General features: G+C 41.5%; 1 protein-coding gene across 1 annotated transcript; it reads left to right on the top strand.

Annotated features, from left to right (window-relative positions):
- Positions 1-336: 336 nt before the first annotated feature.
- SSB (small RNA binding exonuclease protection factor La) lies at positions 337-9,541 on the top strand. Its single transcript, XM_078870945.1, has 12 exons — positions 337-532; positions 1,282-1,355; positions 2,006-2,109; positions 2,869-3,040; positions 3,429-3,542; positions 3,645-3,745; positions 5,031-5,130; positions 6,224-6,364; positions 7,126-7,254; positions 7,582-7,798; positions 8,274-8,408; positions 8,978-9,541. Exons 2-12 carry the CDS (start codon positions 1,290-1,292, stop codon positions 9,046-9,048), a joined length of 1,350 nt encoding a protein of 449 aa, XP_078727071.1. The 5' UTR covers positions 337-532; positions 1,282-1,289; the 3' UTR covers positions 9,049-9,541.
- The last annotated feature ends 11,102 nt before the right edge of the window (positions 9,542-20,643 follow it).

The following is a 20,643-nucleotide window of genomic DNA, read 5'->3' as shown; positions in this document are numbered from 1 at the left end:
ATAATAAAACAAACTGGACACTTCACACTATTTAATTCATTGCTGTGTCAAAAGGCCACGGAAAAAATATCGATTATTTTAAAAAAAACTAATCTATTTCCTATTTTGTGCTAGTTTCATCGCATATTTAAACCTTTTGCAATATACCATGTTTAATAATATAATTGTTTTTATAATTTTTAATCATTTTTTTCAAATGCTTTTTTGTTCATACTGTGTGTAATAATCGATTCACACGTTTGATTTACACGTGAATCTAGAACGTAAGAATCGAGCTCAGTTTGGGAATCTATTACAATCGATTCACCCCGGCTTGCAGAGTTCAAAGTTCACGGTGTCGGCGCATGCGCAGTTAGGCTTCTGCGTTGCACCTTCGTATCGTGGTGGTGATAGTAGTGGTTGTTTTTGATTATCGCGCGGTTCAACTTGGTCTTTTGTAAAACAAACAAGTCGGTTCACGTTCAAACTTCCGAACATTTAACATTTCTACCTTCGCACACAGCCTACGCGTCGTTCCGCGCTACGCAGAAAGGTGAGAAGTGCGAATTTAAAGGAGACTTTTGTAAGATTGCGAATTTCTGCGCAAGGCCACGTGTTTCTGGTGGCTTACGGCGGCCCTTGCACGTGGGGCGAGAGCTCGGACGCAGTTAAACTTCGGATCGCCTTTTGGATTTATAACTCGCAAGGTTCGCTGTCCGACAGAGATTTGTAATACAAATAGTGAAGAAAGTACGTAACGTTATTGCTTTATCGCGTTATTATAGACTGACCTGCTTTCATCCGCCCTTCCTCGACCGCAACACGTGGGTGGCATCAGCATCATTGTCTTGTTTAAAATTGTGGTTTCGCTATACGGTATATAGTATATGATTGTATATTATAGAGTAATTGTTAAATTAGAAGAATATATTCTGACGTCGCTTCTTCTCCGCCTGAACACGTGGATGGCGTTATGTTGTAGCATCTAATCTGTAGCGTCTAATTTGTACATGTGTGTTACTAATTATAATAGTTCCGTTATAGTAACGACTATTTAAGAATCTGTGCTGCTGTCTTGCTTACTTGGCCGACACGCTCTGACCAGCGTGAAGTATGGTCATGCACTTCATAGGCGTTCGCTGTTGTGCTGCTAACACGGTTCTCGAATGTGTACCGCGTGTTGCCCGACTATTCGGACGGCTTGTAAATCAAAACGCATTTATTTTAGGGATGTCGCCCTCGCGAGAGATAATGACATTCTAAACGTGTGCGTCGGTGTAAATTGCTCATCTTCTGCCGCAGCACCCAAGATGGAAGCGAATGGCAGCAGTCAGAAACCCACAGACCTTCAAAAGAAAATCTACACACAGATTGAGGTGATGAGCCTGATTATCACATGAAAGCAATTAGAGTATAAGCACAGGTCTATTCTTGATGTCCACACATATATAACATCTGTTTTTAGTTCCTCGGCCGAATGGCTTTCCAGACTAATAGCAAGTACTGTAGATTGTTTTTTTAAGCAGTCAAACTCGGGACCAGTTTTGTTATTCTGAGCAGATCGTTTTTTTAAGCTGTCAAAGTCGGGACCAGTTGTGGCCTTCTGAGTATCGCTCGTCAGTAGAGTAATGCGTGTTCGTGGAGACACGGGGTATAATCTTCCACAACAACGCATGAGTTTCTCGAATTATTTTCAGAAACATTTTTCACAAAAGCTGACATTGTTTAAACGTTAGGGGGTAAATTTTACAAACAGAATTGCTGTCATGAAATTGACATGTACAAATGCATTCGAGTATTACCTTTTATATCTATCCCAACACATCTCCATTGAGGGGCAACTCCAGGTTGAAAATTTTTCGTTTATTTCATGATGTCCTCTCACATTAGCTTGTGCTAATATTCAATCATTGGAGATTGTTAACAGATAAATAGTTAACGAATAAGCATGTCCGTCTGTTGTCGTGAATGAACGCCATGACCCTTGTTGCAATGATGTAGGATTCGATTACGTTTCTTGTTGCAGTATTACTTTGGGAACCACAACTTGGTGCGAGACAAATTCATGCAGGAGCAGTTGAAGCTGGATGATGGCTGGATACCTCTTGAGACTCTGGTCAAGTTTAACAGGTAACTTCCAACGCAACACTTAATTGTCTGAATAGTACGGATTACATTCCGCAGAATTAACATCGGTTTTTTTCATTCACATGCCAGTTCTACTGAGATCGGGTGATGAAATCGTCTTGGATGCAGGTGCTGAGTGGATAGCTACATCGCAGAACCGTGAGAGATGGGTATGGCTTGGAGACACTTATCCAGCAGTTTATTGAGCATAGCTGATTATAGTATGCCAATTGAGGTCAGAACGATGGGCTATCAAGCCAAAAAGCTTTGATTCACAGCCACAGCTAATTAACGTCGGCAGAAAGTGATATCCGGGCTGCTCCTGGACATCACATTCATCAATGCTAACTGACCAGCATTGTGAAGTGTGGTCAAAAAGCCTCCTCAGTCATGTGGCCTGTTTAACGATGGAATCCTTCATACAGCAATAGAACGAACAGGACCGCATATACTACATAATGGAGATGATATTGGACGAAGAGAACAACAAATATTGTGAAATGAATTCTTAAACATGCATGGTGACAATTGATGAAATCTTCGGTAGGATCGATTTGCCATGTAATATTTAATTTTGGAAAAAAGTTACTTTTATATTCATGCCAACACTTCTGGTGATGGGTAGTGAAGCATTCGGCAAAAATGTCCATAAATCTATTGATTGTTTTACATTGATTGGTTACGTTGATGATTGACGGTTGAGATTTGATTGCGGGAATAGATTTTAATTTTTTTTTCGTCCTTTGTCGTCAATGTGTTGAGGCTCTCCGCCCTGTCGAAGGACTTTGCGGTGATAGCGAGCGCGGTGAAACTGTCGCCCAACGACCTCCTGGTGGTTAGCGAAGACGACACGAAGATCCGTCGCAAGCCAGAGCTGCCCATCCCAGAAGCCAGTGCCTTCAAGGAGTCAATCAAGGGCTCCTCCATCTACGTGGTAACGTATTCACAACTTCTACAAACCCATTTTGTGCGTCGTCATCGTAATAATTCATACCTACTCATTTTTTTTATGTTTGTTTATACATAATTCGAAAAAAAAATGTTTTACAAAAGAAGTACAAGGTTAAAGGGTAAATGTACAGCCCTGCAAGTGCTTGCTGGAGCCGCTGCTGTTGGAATGGCCGCGATGAGAGGGAGCTCTAGACAATCACATCTTGATGGAATGTGGCCTACTCTTCCACACTCGCCAGACGTCTTGGTAGAGGTGGGCTCACCCACTTTTACCCCGCCGATGGACTAACTCTGCAGTTGTGTACCCATTTATGGCCCACCTGCCCACTTTACTTGACGACAAGCTGTTAATTTTCTATTTAATTTTGCAGAAAGGGTTTCCCTTGGAAGTTGGTCTGGATGAAATCAAGGAGTGGTTCGAAAACAGAGCGACCAGCAAAGTAGAAAATATTCACCTCAGGAGGAACATGCAGAAGAAATTCAAGGTATGAAAAATGTCTTCGGGTCAATTCCAAGTTGTTGTGCAAAAAGTTATCTGTTTGAAAAATTATAACCTTTAACCTGTGCACTTGTGTTTGTGTTTTCAGGGATCCGTTTTTGCAGTGTTTGACACCGCGGAAAACGCGCAGAAGTTTGTGGACTTACCTGACCACAAGTACAAGGACCTCGATGTGATTGTTCTAACCAAGTAAGAAAACTACGTAGATGATGCTGTTGCTGCAGTGGTGCACAAGCACAAATAAATAACACGCTCGTCAATAATACTGGTCTTAATCTGTACTGCTGTAAAGTTGAACATTGAAACTTACCAAGATAGTTAATAGTGCCTATGAAAAATTAAACATGTCATACTTGTCAACCCATACGGTTAACTGTGTTTTTGTACAAAGGAATAGAGTTTTCAGGTCCATACGTCGTACTGCCATTTCAATACGGGCAACATTTTTTGTCTTTTTGTTTATATTTCTCCCTTGTGATGGGACTTTGTAAGATGAATGTTGAAATGTATAAGGGCACGGCGTGACCAATAAGGTCTGAATTGGTCTGTAATAAGGTAGGCACTGATAAGGGCTTGAGAGGTGTTATTTGCAGATGCTGCTACAAATACAGCAACATCAACTCGTTATTTGCTATGAAGAACGGCCGTTGCCTGAAATATCACCGAATATATATATTTGTCAAGGCAGTGTTGTTGATGATCGTGTGGAGCTTTTTGTTAACCAAGTAAGGGGGTAACTCTTTCCGCTGAATGCTAAGCTTGCTTTGACATTTGTTGTGCGATGTATAGTCGACGATTAATCGAATTGTTTCATAAAATAACATTGTACCATATTCTTAGGTTTTTCGGTGTTTTACCTACGTGACTTTACCGAAAAAACCTAAGAATATGATTCCTTGCAGTCACGAAAGCTTCAAATCTAGAATTAACATTGTACCGTCATTATCGTGACTGCTATACATTTATTTACCTTTCTTATATCTTGGTAAAATAGTCAAAAGCACTATAATGTAAGTTTACATGAAGTAGCTATTACCCCTTAAATTAGTTGTTTGCAAAATAAATTCCAGAATAATTGACAGCATGTGGTTTGTATTACCATTTTAGTAGTGAAATTATTTTATGTAACTGCAGCATGTGCATTCACAGTGGTTATAGGTGTTAAAGTTTAAATAATTCAAATATTTATGGCAGGCTTATGTTGAGTGAACTGCAGTTGAAGAACTTGAGTCATCTTTATTTGTGCTGGAAATAAAGCAAAGAAAAAAACACATTGCAGCGAAATTGTGAAATACTATTACAAATTATAGGAAAGGATCATCAGGATGATTGTAACGTGAACATTTCTATTGTATCATGGCATCCCCAACTTGGCACGGACAATGCACAGTACCAAACCTACTCGCGCTAATAGCTGGGGCCGTATTGCGTTGAAGTGCCTGGCTTGTGTAAATGCTTTGTCGCTCGCTATTAGGGCAGCGTACTTTGCAAAGAAACAGGACGAGAAGAAGGAGATGAAACTGCAAAATAAGCTGTCTAAAGAAAGTGAGACAAAACAAGATGATGAAGAATTTGTAAGTATTGTTAACTTGTCAATGAGTTTTTTTTCATGAATCACATTGTGTTGCATATCATTTACCTCAGTTATTGATGTTCCACATTCCTATCAATTGTATTTGTACATTTAGCACTGCTTTGTCAATCCTCTGCTGGATGAGGGCCTCCTCGCCCCACAAGTATGGCTGGGAACGATTCAAATATCACTCGCCACTAATGTTAGCCATGGCCCGGAATCAAACTCGGGTGGCTGGGTTCATAGCGCAGTACGCTAAGCGGTCCACCCCTTGTTTGAAATATTTATATTTTTGTCAAATAATATACAAGTTGAAGCAATATACGTGAAGATTTGTGTTCTCTTTTATTAAATATGCTGTATATTCACTTCCATGCACTAGTTCACTGGAGATCATTCACCAGATTATCACTCTTATTGATCCTCCGATGGCCACTTATCCAAAGAATTTCACTCCTTGATTCTTCCACCCTCTTTGAGAACTCTGTCTACCAGACCTACCGTTTTGTCTTATCCATACTGTCACTGTTCAACCACTACACCACATTGCAGGTCAAAAACTCTTTCTGCCTCTTTCCTTGCACTTCTCGAATCTGGAATTCCCTCCCATTATCTCTTATCCCCAAGTTCTTATAATATTGGTCAATGCAGGAAACGTGGTACCGTATATGACTCTCCGCAAAGTGAGACGCCCCCCCCAAACTTGTGCCGGTGTAAATAAAGTTAAACAAATCTGATCATACATACGCAAACAAGCACATCTTCCGGATTATAAGGCTTGCCCGCCAAATTTGCCTTTTAAAGTCCAGGGATCAGAGTGGGTTTAATAATTTGGAGAATACAGTAAGTAACGCTTATCTTCTTTTGTTCAATAGAACAATAAAAATAATACAAATATTTATTATTCTTTTATTGTTCTATGTGACTTTACCGAAAGACCCAAAGAATATGAATTCCTGCAGTCACGAAAGCTTTAAGTCAAGATTTTATATTGCTATTTATTGTTGTTGTTGGTCCCTTGCCTTTTCATGCCTGTGTTCAATGATCGATTATCACCCGTGATTCATAATAATAACATCCCTTTGCATTTTCAGAAAAACCTTAATTTCCAGGAAGGCTGCCTGCTTAAGTTTTCGGGCAATTTGGATTCCTTCACAAGCCGTGAGGACATAACGGAAGTTTTCAAAGGCCACGGACAAATCAAGTGGATTGACTTTGCACGTGGAGCCAAGGAGGTATTGGATAGGCTCTAACAATTTGTCAGTTAATCAATTCTTATGATAGATGCGATCAACACAGAGACACCATGATGGATGCATTGTATTGTATGTTTGAGTCGGTTTTGATGCGTGTGTTTAGTTTTTTTTTATGCAATAGATTGTATAGATTGAGAAATGCAAAGATCCCCAGTATAGCCTTAAACAGGTTGTTGGGGCAAGTGCTATTACCAAGCAAGTAATTAAGGCTGGCACCCGAGGGGGTGGGTGACCAGCGCCATGACCTGCTGCCTTTGTCTCCCCAGTGCTGATGTTTACACATCGCACCAGGTACTCATTTTAGCCTGTCAACTGTGGGAATGCCCAGGACCAGTTCATATATTCGTCACTGATGTTGGTCGTGAGCGGGCCTAGTTTCGTATTGCAGTGTGTGATAACCACTAAACTACCGCTCCCCTAGGTCAACTCCGATTGGGCCAGGCATGGTGGCACACGCATTGCGTTGCTCATTGTTGAAAGCCAGGGTTGGTGGTTCATGCAGCCCATTTATCATCCTTTACAAATGTATGCATTTAAAAGGTTGACAACTCACCATTTTCAAATATTGTACAGTAGTGTATCTTAAGCGTACAATAATGTCAAACAACACATCACTGCTCTGTGAGCAATTTGAATGGGCACTTTGTCTCATGGCCTGGGGGAAAAGATAGTATTTTTTTTTTAAACCAGCTATTGTTTAAATGTTACTCTTTCTTCACCTGCATCGCCTTGTTCCGCAGGGTTTTGTGCGCTTGACTACGGATGCACAAGGGGCACTGGAGCGGGCCTCTGCTGCTCAGCTAGCAGTGGAGAAAAAGGGGGAAACCACAGAAAAGTCCAAGGGAGAGGAACCCAAGACAACAGAGAAGGTGTTGACATTTTTTTTTATTTTTGTTACCTTCCTAACCCTAACGGTTGGTTTATTTTGTCACATTTCATGTGCAATATGTAATGCTAAGTTCGTGTTTAAATTGTTTTACACATTCATACTTAAGCAGAGTTAGCACTGCAGTACTGTAATGAACTCATACCCCTTAAACTGTTTGAAGCAGGCCATAATCCAGCAGTGGCTTGATCATGGCTGGAAAAGCTCATGAATGTCACTGGCGTCTCTTGTGACCACAGTCACTGCCATCAATCGGGAGTCCGTGTTGCAGTACTTGAATTAACTCCGGTACCCTTTAAACCCTTTAAAGGAAGAGGCAAAAGACAAGAGCGGCGAAGTGGTGGAGGAGGCGGCGGCGCCCGCAGCTACAGCTGCGCCGGTAGCTACGGCCGCGGTCCCGCTGCGGCTGCGTGGACGTGACGTGACGTGGGAGGTGCTGGAGGGAGAGGCGGCGCGTCAGGTGTGGATCCGCCTTCTCAAGGAGCAGCAGGAGACCATGAACAAGCGTCGCGTCACCCGCAGTGGTGGTAAGGGGAGCGCAGGCCTACGCTTTGTCGTTTTTTGATTACACGTCCGGCATTTTCATAGGATAGTTCTACATTGGCGGTGAGTCGGCGCCAACAATTTCCCAAGCTCTGCAGTCATATATATTCGGATGTTTTCATTTAATTAATTAATGTTTTATGCACGTTGGAGGAAACCGGAACACCTGGAAGATCTTGAATATTTAACTTTTTTTTATCTACATTCCACCTCTTAGAAGCCTACTTTCCGTACACTTAATGTTTTATTTGTAAGCCGAGTTATTCCAGGATGCCCTCCAAACGACACTTCAAATGCCATTACAAAATCAAGACAAAAGAATCGCGTCTTTTTTTTCCATATCACATCCGCAACTCTTAATCGGATCGCCAGTGGAGGTGATTAATCGATACATGCTTAATTGTTCATTTTGGCAAATGGATAACGAGAGTCTGACCTGAGATCATTATTTTCCTCCAGGCCGGCGAGGTGGTAACCACGGAGGAAGAGGAGGTGGCGGCAGAGGAGGGCGTGGGGGACGGAGGGACAACAGAGAGTTCCAGGGCAAAAAGACAAAGTTCGAAAGTGACGATGAAGATGGTGATGATGCAGCAGGTAAGAGATGATTAATTATCCCATGTATGAATGTATGTTTTGCACTGTCCGTAGCCAACCGTGACAAGTGAGTTGCCTTTGTATTGTATGAAGAGTGGTTTGACCAATGTATCATGTTTTTAATTATTCCAACTCACATATTGATGAGATTAAAAGTATTATAAACGTATTGGCTCTCATCGTCTCTGTAAAATGGGGTCCCAACGCTCGTAAAAGATGATCCAATATAAAATAACTTTTTAGTATAGTCGGGTTGCTGTTATGGACTTACCCTTTAGAAAATCAGACAATTTGACCCAAAGGCTTGTCCAAGACATGGCGATAAAAACCCAGTGCTAAAATAATTAACCTTGCCTGTCAAGGCAGTGACATCATTAAATTACATCATTCAATTTCATGTCCTGTCATGACGTGTGACAGTTCTTTATGTTCCTTGTTGCGTACCGCGATCGCGAATTTAAATACTTCCGAGGGATAAATTCTTGCAAGAAAAGTGTTGCAGAATCCTTGCAGGGCGCATTGTGTTTCTTTCGTGAATTTTTTTTCCATTGGCCACTCGTATTCCGCAGAGTCGAAGAAGAGACCCTTGGAAAGTGAACCGACTTCGGAGCCGAAAGCAAAGCAAGCAAAGACCGAATAAAGGAAGTTGCTCTTTCAACTGTTTAACCATCACATCTACTGTCTTCTAAATGTTTCCCGTTGCATTTTGAGTTAAGGCATGGTATGTATATTTAAAATTGGTTTTAAATGGTCCACATTCCGTAAATTAAGAGAATGTTAATCACATGTTAGAATTTCTAGAGCAAACAAACGTTTGAGTTTCATTTGTTTTGTGTTTTTTCTGCAAGACGCTGAAATGATCAGGCTTTTTCAGAACCTAAGTTTTAATTTGCATTACTTTGTTACAAAATTATTGTTTTAGAGGATTTCATTGAAATGTTATTTAAGAAGTGTCCATCAAGCTAATGGTTCTTGTGTTGGTTGAAAGGTGGAAAATCTAAAAAACTTAATCACTTTGAGCGAAAAACTCGCTTAAGTCAATGACGCGTACTGCTGTCAAACACAAATCTGTAAAATGTGCTGTTCACATTGCTTTGAACATGATACAATAAAAGTTAACCTTTTTTTCTGAACATCTGTACCAATATGCATGTTGTATCGTGTTGTTGTTGTTGTGTGAGGAGGACCTCCGTCTGATCACAAGTTCCCTGGCGTTTGGTAGAGCTAGAAGATTGGCGACCATTCCCGTTATCCAACGACCCCTGAGGAATAAACGTCGTGTATGGAGTCCGTTGAAGGACTGAAGAAAGAAGGAATGCAACAGGAGTCACCGATGCTGTTGCCAAAGCAAAATAAATAAACTCGATGGACAGAGCGCATCATGGAAACAGCTGACGAAAGATGACGGACAAAATTGACTCGCTATGTAGTGGATACTCGAAAGTTGGCTAACGAAGCAGTGGAAGACAGACGGCAGCGTGACAATCGAGAGTTTAGAGCCCATTGCTGGAAAAAAGCTCAGGAAATTAAGGAATGTAAGAATATTGAGGGGATGGAAAACTTCCCACTGCTGGCCTTTGCCCAACAGTGGGAAATTTGGCCTTTGCCCAGCAGTGGAAAGTTTGACGCTGTCAATGTGACAAGGATCAAACAAGAAATGTATTGAAATCAGAATGTTTATACTGGAGGAATCCGATGAGCTATGAAGCTCTTTTTCACAGATGTCCAGTAGGGGCAGGTCAGAACGTTACAGCAAACGTACAAAAACACGACGAGAGGTGCAAAGTCCAGAAAAGGTAAGCAAATGATGAAGGATCTTATTATTTTACCAGGTAAAGCCCATTAAGCTATTCGCTTTTTCAGAAGCGACCTGTTCGTGTCACTTGACGCATGATTACTTGCACGTGTTACACGCTTGTCAATCCGCTGCTGGATGAGAACCCACATTGTACAGCTCCAGAGGGTTGTTTGAATATATGGTACATTACTCATCAGTGCTGGTTGGTGAATGGAGAACGTTGGAAGTACGGTGCAATCGATTTTGCTGAACTGCCCTTTGCTGTCAACTACATCGCTTTACAGCAGCCGCTCACAAATCTGCTTGGTGTTCATCCATCCCAAGCACTATCCAGGCTCAACTTTGCTGGGCTCTCAAGGTATCGGGTGCATGTGGAGTTGTTTGGTCCTCTGCTCTCATGCAAGGTTTCACAGCTTCCGAACTGCAATTCGTCATGAGGTACTGCTGTGGAACTCTAACAAAGGAGCCAGAACCTGTCACGTGAAGGACAGGCGCGTGAAGGACGTGGTGCGTCCTTGTCCTCCAGGCTTGTGATGATGCATCGATTAATCAAAATTCTGCGTTCGCGAATTAATAAACATTCAATTGTTGTGGCGCAGTGGCTAGCATACTGCCCGGTGAACCCAGCGACCTGCGTTCTAGTCCCCCAACTCAATCGCTGGTGAGCGCTGCGATGTCGATGATGGGTGGTTGGCAACGACCGGAGTGGAGACAAGGGCAGTGCAATGGTTCGCATCCTGGCTGGGTATGAAACACTCATCGGCAAGTGTTATCTGAGCCAGGCCCGGTTTTGCCACCTTCAACTCGCACTAGCCAACGTGGAGAAGTGTGGTCAAACAACCACCATGACTGACTTGGCATGGGATGGGGCTTAATCCAGCCGTGGATTCAAAGAGGAGCTGGACTTGATGCTCTTACATTGAGACCAACGGAACGGGTAACCGAACTGAACAAACAAGGCCGAAAAAGCGAGCAACAATCCAGATAAATCGTGAAATGAGTTTCACCTTTACATCCCCTCCATGCCCACCGAACCTTTCGGCCAGACCCCTCTCAAGATCTCCCATCTCACTCCCCTCCCATCTCACTCCCACTCATCTCCCATCTCACTCCCACTCATCTCCCATCCCACTCCCCTCCCATCTCACTCCCAATCCTCTCCCATCTCACTCCCCTCCCATCTACGACTTCTTCACTCGCACCGCAGCACCAAACCCATCTTTTTTTATCCCATCACCACTCCCCTCACTTTCCTTCTCCCACTTCCCATCCTCACCCCCCGCCCCTCAATCCCCCCCCAGCCCCTCCCCTCACTTTCCTTCTCCCGCTTCCCATCCTCACCCCCCACTCTTAACTTCACCCCCTTACCCCGCCCCTCACTCCCTTGACCCCGCCCATCCCCCCCTTACCCCGCCCCTCACCCCCCTTACCCCGCCCCTCACCCCCCTTACCCCGCCCCTCACCCCCCTTACCCCGCCCCTCACCCCCCTTACCCCGCCCCTCATCCCCCTTACCCCGCCCCTCCCCCCTTACCCCGCCCCTCCCCCCTTACCCCGCCCCTCACCCCCCCTACCCCGCCCCTCCCCCAGGTCTCGCGCCCCCTGCAGGTGACGGTTGGGGCCGCGCTTTTCCCCCCTCAGAAAACAACAAGCGACAACAACAACAAAAACACTAAAACACGAACATTTAGAGTCACACAGCTCACGATGTTTGTGAATCCATGTTCCGAGCACGAGGGAGGTGACGCGGATAAGTTTAAGGTAAATTCGGGTTGTTGCTAAGGCTGGAGAGAGAGATACCCGTTGTGTTGTGTATAGAATGCGCGTATCGAGTCGTTCATATTACAAAGTGAAGTTTTTACGCTTTAAGCTATCAGAATTGTATAGACAAGTGTGGTGTAATGTTATTGGATTCAATTGCCTTCTTGTAAATGTGGGTACCAATTCATCTGTACATAAATAAAGTTACGTAAATAACGGCATTGCATCACATTGTTTTAAAGCGGTAATACAACATTAGGCAATAACATTCGTTAAAATATTCGGTTTCCATGATGTAATACTACAACCATTAACATAAGACATCTAAGTAAACAAAATCAAAGTATTTAGCCAAACGGAGGTTAAAATTTTCGCACAAATTCCTCACCGGCCGTGATCTATCCACTGCTGGATGACGGCCTCAGGGGGGAGCTCATCAAAGTCGCTCAGCCCTTCAAGCGACTTGCCTCTTTGTTTATTGTTATTATTGTACACGCTTTTATTTAACGCACTCTGCCTGTTGTTGTCGTTGTTGTGTTTTTGTTGTTGTATCCTCAAATCTTGTAACTCAGTTTTAACCCACTTCCCAATGTGACATCGAATGCAAACTTAGTCATACTGATGACAATACCACATTCTATCAAAAAAAATAAACAAAAATGCTAAACTATCTTTTTACACGCTTTCTATGAACTCACTGTTGTTGTTGTTTCCTTAAATCTTGTAACTAAATTTTAACTCGCTTCCTAATGTGGCATCGACTGCAAACTTGGTATACTTGTGTCATGCTGGCGATGCTTCTCCGTCGCATCGCCTGTCACCTTGCACATCAAACACAAAATACAAATGTTGAACTTCTTTCGCACCGTACGTAGCCAGCCGTGCTAATAGGGTGCAGTGTTGAGTCTATGGGCAGTGTTGAGTCTATGGGCAGTGTTGAGTCTATGGGTAGTGTTGAGTCTGTGTGTAGTGTTGAGTCTATGGGCAGTGTTGAGTCTATGGGCAGTGTTGAGTCTATGGGGTAGTGTTAGTCTATGGGCAGTGTTGAGTCTATGGGCAGTGTTGAGTCTATGGGGTAGTGTTGAGTCTATGGGGTAGTGTTAGTCTATGGGTAGTGTTGAGTCTATGGGCAGTGTTGAGTCTATGGGCAGTGTTGAGTCTATGGGGTAGTGTTAGTCTATGGGCAGTGTTGAGTCTATGGGCAGTGTTGAGTCTATGGGGTAGTGTTGAGTCTATGGGCAGTGTTGAGTCTATGGGTAGTGTTAGTCTATTGGTAGTGAGAGTCTATGGGCAGTGTTGAGTCTATGGGCAGTATGTATGTTAAACTTCTTTCGCACCGTACGTAGCCAACCGTACTAATCGGAGGGGCAGGGGCAACAAACTTAAGTGCAACAAATGTTGCATGTTCGCATTCATTTAACATTTTCAAAATAGAATGTTGGGCAGGCGATTATATGCATGTTTTTGTTTCAGCAGTTATCGTCATCAATGTGTAATTGTAGCCCTCTAAATTCTATCCTGCATCATAAGATGCTGGACATCTGTGCAAAAGAGCTTCATAGCTCAACCGATTTCTCCAAGATAAATAACGATTCTGATTCTGAAGTATAATTCAGTATACTGTTATATTCCCCTACAAATGTAGTTGTTTGGAGAAAAATATAAGGACATGTGAATATCTGTCCCGTGTATGGTTCCACAATTTCCCTCAGTTTGTCATTTTATACAGTACAGTACGAGATTAACGTAGCTTCATGTATTTCATGCAAATTACCACGTATTCTTATTGATAATTCTGAGAACAAGTATTAGAGAGATAAAACATTACTGTAAAATCCGTTTTTACAAAGTTACTTTCAAAATGCTCTCATATGACCAATCCTGATTTTAGGTAGTATTTGCAATTCTATGGGATTGGGGGGGGGGATCATAAAGATGCTAACAAAACAGCTTACACCAAATTTACATTTGTGTTTATTTTATACCGTCATGTACCTTTGTCTGAATATTTTGTTTGTCAAATTTTCACGATCTCCTTTTGACAGATGAAAACATCGTCATATGAAGGGAATGGTTCTTCCACGATCTACTCTCCTTCATATAGCCCTCAAAGCCAGATTTCAAGAAGCACATTCAACAGCTCTTGGTCAGAGAGTGAGGATAATGCTACATCAGTTGTAGAACCATCAGCAGCTGATAAACTCAGGTTTGCTATGAAGCAAGTTGTCCTATTAACTTTATGTTGGTAAAAAAAAACCTTTGTAGAGATGTACTGTTTATAAACACAATTCTCTCTTTTCTTTCCCACTGAGAATAACATACTCTTAGGTTTTTTCGGTAAAGTCACGTAGGTAAAAAGAAATAAATAAATAACAAATTATAACTCACGACGTTTCGGGCGCAACACAAGCGTCCGTCATCAGGTGGGACAACCACAGCTCGAAACAAATGCTGAAGTGGGCAAAAGAGCTGCTGTGACAAGGGGCTATATAGGTAAGAGACGGGGGAGGAGCCAGGGAGGAGAGATAGAGGAGGGGGGGGTGGGCGGGGCTGGGAGTGGGAGGAGGAAGACACTGGAGATGCGCATATGAAGGAGGCTTTTGGCTGAGTTTAGGGGGGTTATGGCAGAGTGTAGGGGGGTTTTGGCTGAGTTTAGGGGGGTTTTGGCTGAGTTTAGGGGGGTTTCTGGCTGAGTTTAGGGGGGTTTTTGGATGATTTGCGCATCTCCAGTGTCTTCCTCCTCCCACTCCCAGCCCCGCCCACTTCCCCCCCCCTCCTATATCTCTCCTCCCTGGCTCCTCCCCCGTCTCTTACCTATATAGCCCCTTGTTACAGCAGCTCTTTTGCCCACTTCAGCATTTGTTTCGTGCTGTGGTTGTCCCACCTGATGACGGACGCTTGTGTTGCGCCCGAAACGTCGTGATTTATTATTTTATAGTAATGAAATATTTTATTATTTATTTATTTTCACTTACGTGACTTTACCGAAAAAACCTAAGAGTATAAATCCTTGCAGTCACGAAAGCTTCAAATCTAGAATGAGAATAACATGTTTAACATGTTTCATGTTATTCCATTTTCGGAATGATTTTACATTAATCATGACCCTGTATAATACTGAACCCAAGATTTATCGTGGTTTTAGTCAAAACAGAATACGTGTTATTTCATAGTAACATTTTTTTATACATTTTCTGCGAGAAAACTAAATCTTAATTTCATGTTATGAATGAATAACAATTGTGTGAGAGATAGGTTGGCCTCAGAATTGTTTTTAAATGTCAGGTACCTTTGACATGGATGAATGTAATCTTTAACGTCCCATTAAACGTGGGTAGATTTATGCACATGAAGTATAATAATTATCATTGTACTCGGAAAGTCTGCATCCTTTCCATGATATAACATTTTCCTATGGGTTTTTTTTCACCCCGGGCCACATTGAGGTAATACAATAAGCAGGGTCACTGATGTTATGTGTATCGTTTCCAACCTCTTCGATGAGAGCAATGATGCAAACTGCATTTCTTGTGAAAAGTACAATCTTTACAGTCATATGATGTCCTGAATATTAAAGAATATATTTTTGTTATTCAATGTTTTATTCCAATGTAAAGTAAACGAGTTTTTTATGTTGTATTGTGATTTCAAATTATCATTTAATTACATACATTTTGCTTTTGTGTCTTTCCAGGTCGATCTGGTCTATGCCAAGCCATATAACAACAGATACAACGAAATCCAATAATGGATTTTGTAAAATTCAAGAAGAGATGTACCACAGAAATCAAAACAAGTATGCATTGAATACAGATATGAATCAGGGCAATGAGACACCAACCAACTGGATGCCATTTTGGCAGAATAAAAAGTTACAGGAATTGCAAAAAAATTACACCTCAAATGAACCCCTGACACCCTTTAGCAAATTTTCTATCTCAAACTACAACAATGTAGAACATCCCGATGAAGCCAAAAACACATCTTTAACATGGGAATTTAATGGTGACAATAGAAAAGATAACGATAGTTGTTCTGCCCCTATTAGTAATGGAAGTACATGGATAAATGACCCGCATTTGAATACATTGGAAAATAATTGGCCACAAGGAGATGATTTTACAGATTTGTCTTTTCAAAATCCAAATATACAAGAAAACAAAGAAGAACTTGGTAAAGGGGTGTACATTTCAAATAGTGCAACACTGCTGGATCAGTCTCTATCTCTGAAGAAATCAAATAATTATGGTCACTTTAATTTAAATGGTGAATGTGTTGCAAATGCGTTTGATGTGTTTGGACAGCAACCTGAAAATGAGGAATTCAATCAGGTAGTTGGTGGCAAATACCGAGATGCTGACGATTCCAGCTATTGTAAATCCCTAGAAATTGGTTGTCCAGACTGTCACAATTTATGTGAGGCTCAGGCTACAATAGAACATTCGTGCCAACAATTAGACAATGAAGTAAATGAAATCAGAAAAGCAACAGATGTTTCTCAGGCAAACCTCCAACATCATTTGGGTCAATCATTGTTTGGACAAGCTTCCATGAACCTTGACGAAAATTACTCATTGGATCAAGAAGTGTTGACTTCAGATATATGTGAATCCATGCAGACCAAACATAGAAACGTTCAGCCATCTTCTTCAGTATCGATGGCCCAATTGAGATCCAGTGCCCCCTCTATTTCAGTTAAACAGGAACATGATTCTTACCTGTACCCGGAGATTACAAATAAGGCAACCTTCCAGAGTTCAGAAGGTACAAAAGCACAAGTGGAGCATATGGACTCCACGCTTCAAAACCATGTAAACAATAATGTATATGGTCAGTCTAGATTTTTGCCCCAGCAACAAGGGGTACGGAGACTTCCTGTGCCTGGTGACTACTCAAACTGTACTTATAACCCGATTTCATCCCTTATGTACTCAAAAAATATTGAGGTACCACCTCAATTGTACAACCATGGAAATCCCATTGGTTATTTCACTGCCGAAAACTGTGGACCACTTGACCTTATGACTGACCAAAATCCAATAAATCAAGTATCTCACATACCATTCCCTCAACCACAGCTCATGAGAGGTTACCATCACAGTCTCGCACCAATGAGGTCTCCGTTTTTGTCACAACCTCAACGAATCAGACTCGATCCGCACAATCCACTTTCCTATACCGATTCACACCCCTGCAATCAATACTTTACATCAAATCAATATGTAATCCCAAGAATGGCACCTTCTGGATATGGTGTGCCAGTGTTTGTGCCACCCCACCAGACAAAGAATGTGGTTGCCCCATCCTTGCAGCTGCACCTCTGGCTAGAGGCCTGCTATGAGCAGTGGAGAGCTTTGGAAAAGGAGAGAAAAAAGGTTTTCTGTCAAACACATTCTATCACGGTGCATTACTTCCATGACACGAAAGCACATTTTAGCCAACAGATATAGAGTTGGTGGTAATAAGGATTTGTATTTTATAAGGTGCCTAAATGCCCCAGGAAATTAAAGTCGTCCATCACATCTCAACTCATCCATTTCAATACCCTGATGGAGGCTATCCAATAGACCCCCAAGTGGTAGCTATCCTTGTGCGGCAAAGGCAAACGGTGTTCGACCATAGGACGCCAAAAGGCCTTTTGGCGTCCTCTGATGTAACACCGTTTGAGACGAGGCTCAAAAGAAAGCTGTCTCTGGTGTGGATCAATCAGTTTCAAGGACAATACATATATTATCAGAGTATTTTTTTGCATTCTGACCACAAGCATTGTGGTTAATGCAGACGTGATTCCTTGTTAAAGGTTTCAGTTTGGTGTTTTAACATCTTAACACCTGTTTTGTTGCCATAAAAAAGGGGAAAACTCTATTATCATATTTTGGTACTGGCAAAGGAGGTCCCATGATGAGACTATATCCATTTTACAATGAAGATTTGCCACTAAATGTATGATAGGACCATTTAAATACCCAGGATATCCTAATAGCAAGCTTACAATAATACCAAACTCTGCCATAATTGATGTTAAGGATTTAGTACTGAAATTTGGAGAGTACAGTAGTTACAATGTTTACAATTTCCCTGTGTGATTGGTTTTATGATTCGATACTTCTGGTTGGTTGCAATAGAGTGTTTTCAGACTTGGCTATAAATATGCATTGTAGAAAAAGTTACAATATACTGTTAAATATTTGGTCAATACAAATGGTATACATTACTGTACATGTAAACGTATGTGTTTGGCACGTGTTCTCCTTGGCAGGGCTGGCAGACCAAATCAATTTAATTTAAATAAACAAAACATGTGTTGTGTCACTAATCTTTTTATGGTACTTTTAGGCCGAATTGGAGTTGGCACAGTGCTATTCTAATCGGAGTATGGCTAGCACTGTTGGATACTCTGGGCCACGACTTCCATTTAATCCATCTCGTGTCGACAGACTTATTGTGGACCAGTTGAAAGAGCAAGGAAAGGTCTGTCTTTGCATGTAATACGTTGTGTAATTGCATGCAGCTTAAAGAAAAGGCAATATAAAAAAACAAATAGCTCTTATCTTGCAAATGAAACTTTGTTTACGTGATAAAACGTAAGATGTATGCATATTGAAACATGAAAGAGTAGGCCAAATAAGAGGGGGCTACAGTATCTGGGTATATCCCACGAGACGGTCTCTAGTTGAGGCCCATCCACCAACAGTGGCATGTGCAAGTATGTTTACATTTTGTGTATGAAAACATGGAAGTTGTGTTAGAGTGAGGTCACTGTGTGCTTGGCTGTAACTTTACAGGTTTCTTTATACTCATTTAAGAAACTAGAAATGAATATTGGAAAACGAGCTGTTTGCAAATGTTTGTTCAATTATTTTGTCCTGTAATTTTTATTTTAAAATTAAAACGATTTACCCTTTAACTGGAATTTAGGCAAATTTTAGTGGGCTACCATTGACAGCAATCGATTGTCCATATAAACAATGTATACAGTAGAAACATATTGGGGTGAAACTTGATGAAGATAGAATCAGCATATTAAATCATATGTATATTATATTCCAGGTGGTGGCCCTGCTGAGCAAGATGGAGCGTTTACGCAGCACCCCGCTGCATGCCAATATCTCCACAGCATTAGACAGGCATCTGGAAGCCATTCATAGCTTACACACCGTCCGTAAGGTTGAGATGTCCAACATTGCCTGCAGAAACAGGCAGACTCCACCACCGTGCAATGAGCAACGAGGTGACATTATTGACCACACAATCATGATAAGTTGCTGCACATGTCCGATGGCCAATATATGAATTGAAAAGTTTAAGTAAAGAGGCACCTTTCACTTGTTTACCATGTCTATTCATGTACAGAGACATATTCTTTCCTCAACTTATACCAAGTGGGTGACCAATGAATAGACTATCCCCCATCATAGGAATATTACGTTTTCATCACTGGATCAGGGCTGTAAACAGGGGAATGGGCAGTGCCCACAATTAGGGTGATGGCGGATTTAATGACACATTTATATTTAAGCAATATAACCCAAAAACAACCTATTATGGATATTGGTCGCGGAAGCCTACGTGTTAAACAGTAAATGTCATACTCAAATTGTAAATGTTGTGGATTTACTCTCCAATACAGTGTGCTGAAGTAGTAACTAATTGGCACGTTTTGCTGACGTGACAACCCTTATTAATTGGCTGTGTCGTGTGGTGTCGGGTTTAACGACACATTTATATTAAGCGATCTAACCCAAAATAACCTTTATTATAAGTGAGTAAATGTCTTTTGACACTTTTTTTCAGACATCGTTGCTATTGCCTCCTCACTGGGCGAACTATACCAGACCACACGGCGAGCACGCACAGCATTCTGGAGTGCTTTGCAAATGACACTGCCCAAGGTACACAAGACATGCCCTGATATGTGGAATGGTGTTATTTCCACTGCTCCTGCAATAACTGATGTGTTAGTTAAGTGACACAGGAATGAAAAACACCAGCGTGTGTAATTCAAATATGAAAATGTTATTCAAGCAATTACAATAATTAAAAGTATAATTCTCCGAGAAAACCTCAAGTACTGAAAAATAAATAACTAATTCATGTTAGAATGTGTGCACTAATCAAACGAAATTAATGATTGTATTTGGAAAAGTAACGTGATGTTTTGAGACTAAATTGTTGGGAAATATGTAAATGCCGAAACAGCTTTGTCTTATTGATGTAACATGAATATTAGTTTTTATATTAATAACAAGCAGTTATGGTTACAATTGATGTCCCCAGCCATGCGTAATTTGGCAACTCTCACCAACAAGTACAGGTATATGTACGTTTTCGGTTACTGCTTGCATTTTATTTTTCATTCATATGAATATGCAGCATTCATAATCATTGGCCATAATCCACTGCTGGATGACAGCCTTCCCAAGCCATCGCCATCTCCCTCGGTCCACCAATGTAACAATCTGTCTAGCACCTGTAAACGAGCTAATTTTAATTGCCCCACCTCCACACGGTGGTACTCTGAAATGTATTCCAACCTTGGCATATAAATTATAAAATTGTATGGAATAGATATTTGCTATACAGTGGTGTAGAGGCAATGTTGTTACTGCGATATAAAATAATCGTTTTCCAGCCACATTGCTAATATACATTGTTTCTTGCCATATATTAATGCATT

The sequence above is a fragment of the Lampetra fluviatilis genome, chromosome 31 (assembly GCF_964198595.1).
Source record: "Lampetra fluviatilis chromosome 31, kcLamFluv1.1, whole genome shotgun sequence".
Lineage (NCBI taxonomy): Eukaryota > Metazoa > Chordata > Hyperoartia > Petromyzontiformes > Petromyzontidae > Lampetra > Lampetra fluviatilis.
Note: the sequence above shows the minus strand (reverse complement) of the source record. Positions and strands in the feature narration are given on the sequence as shown.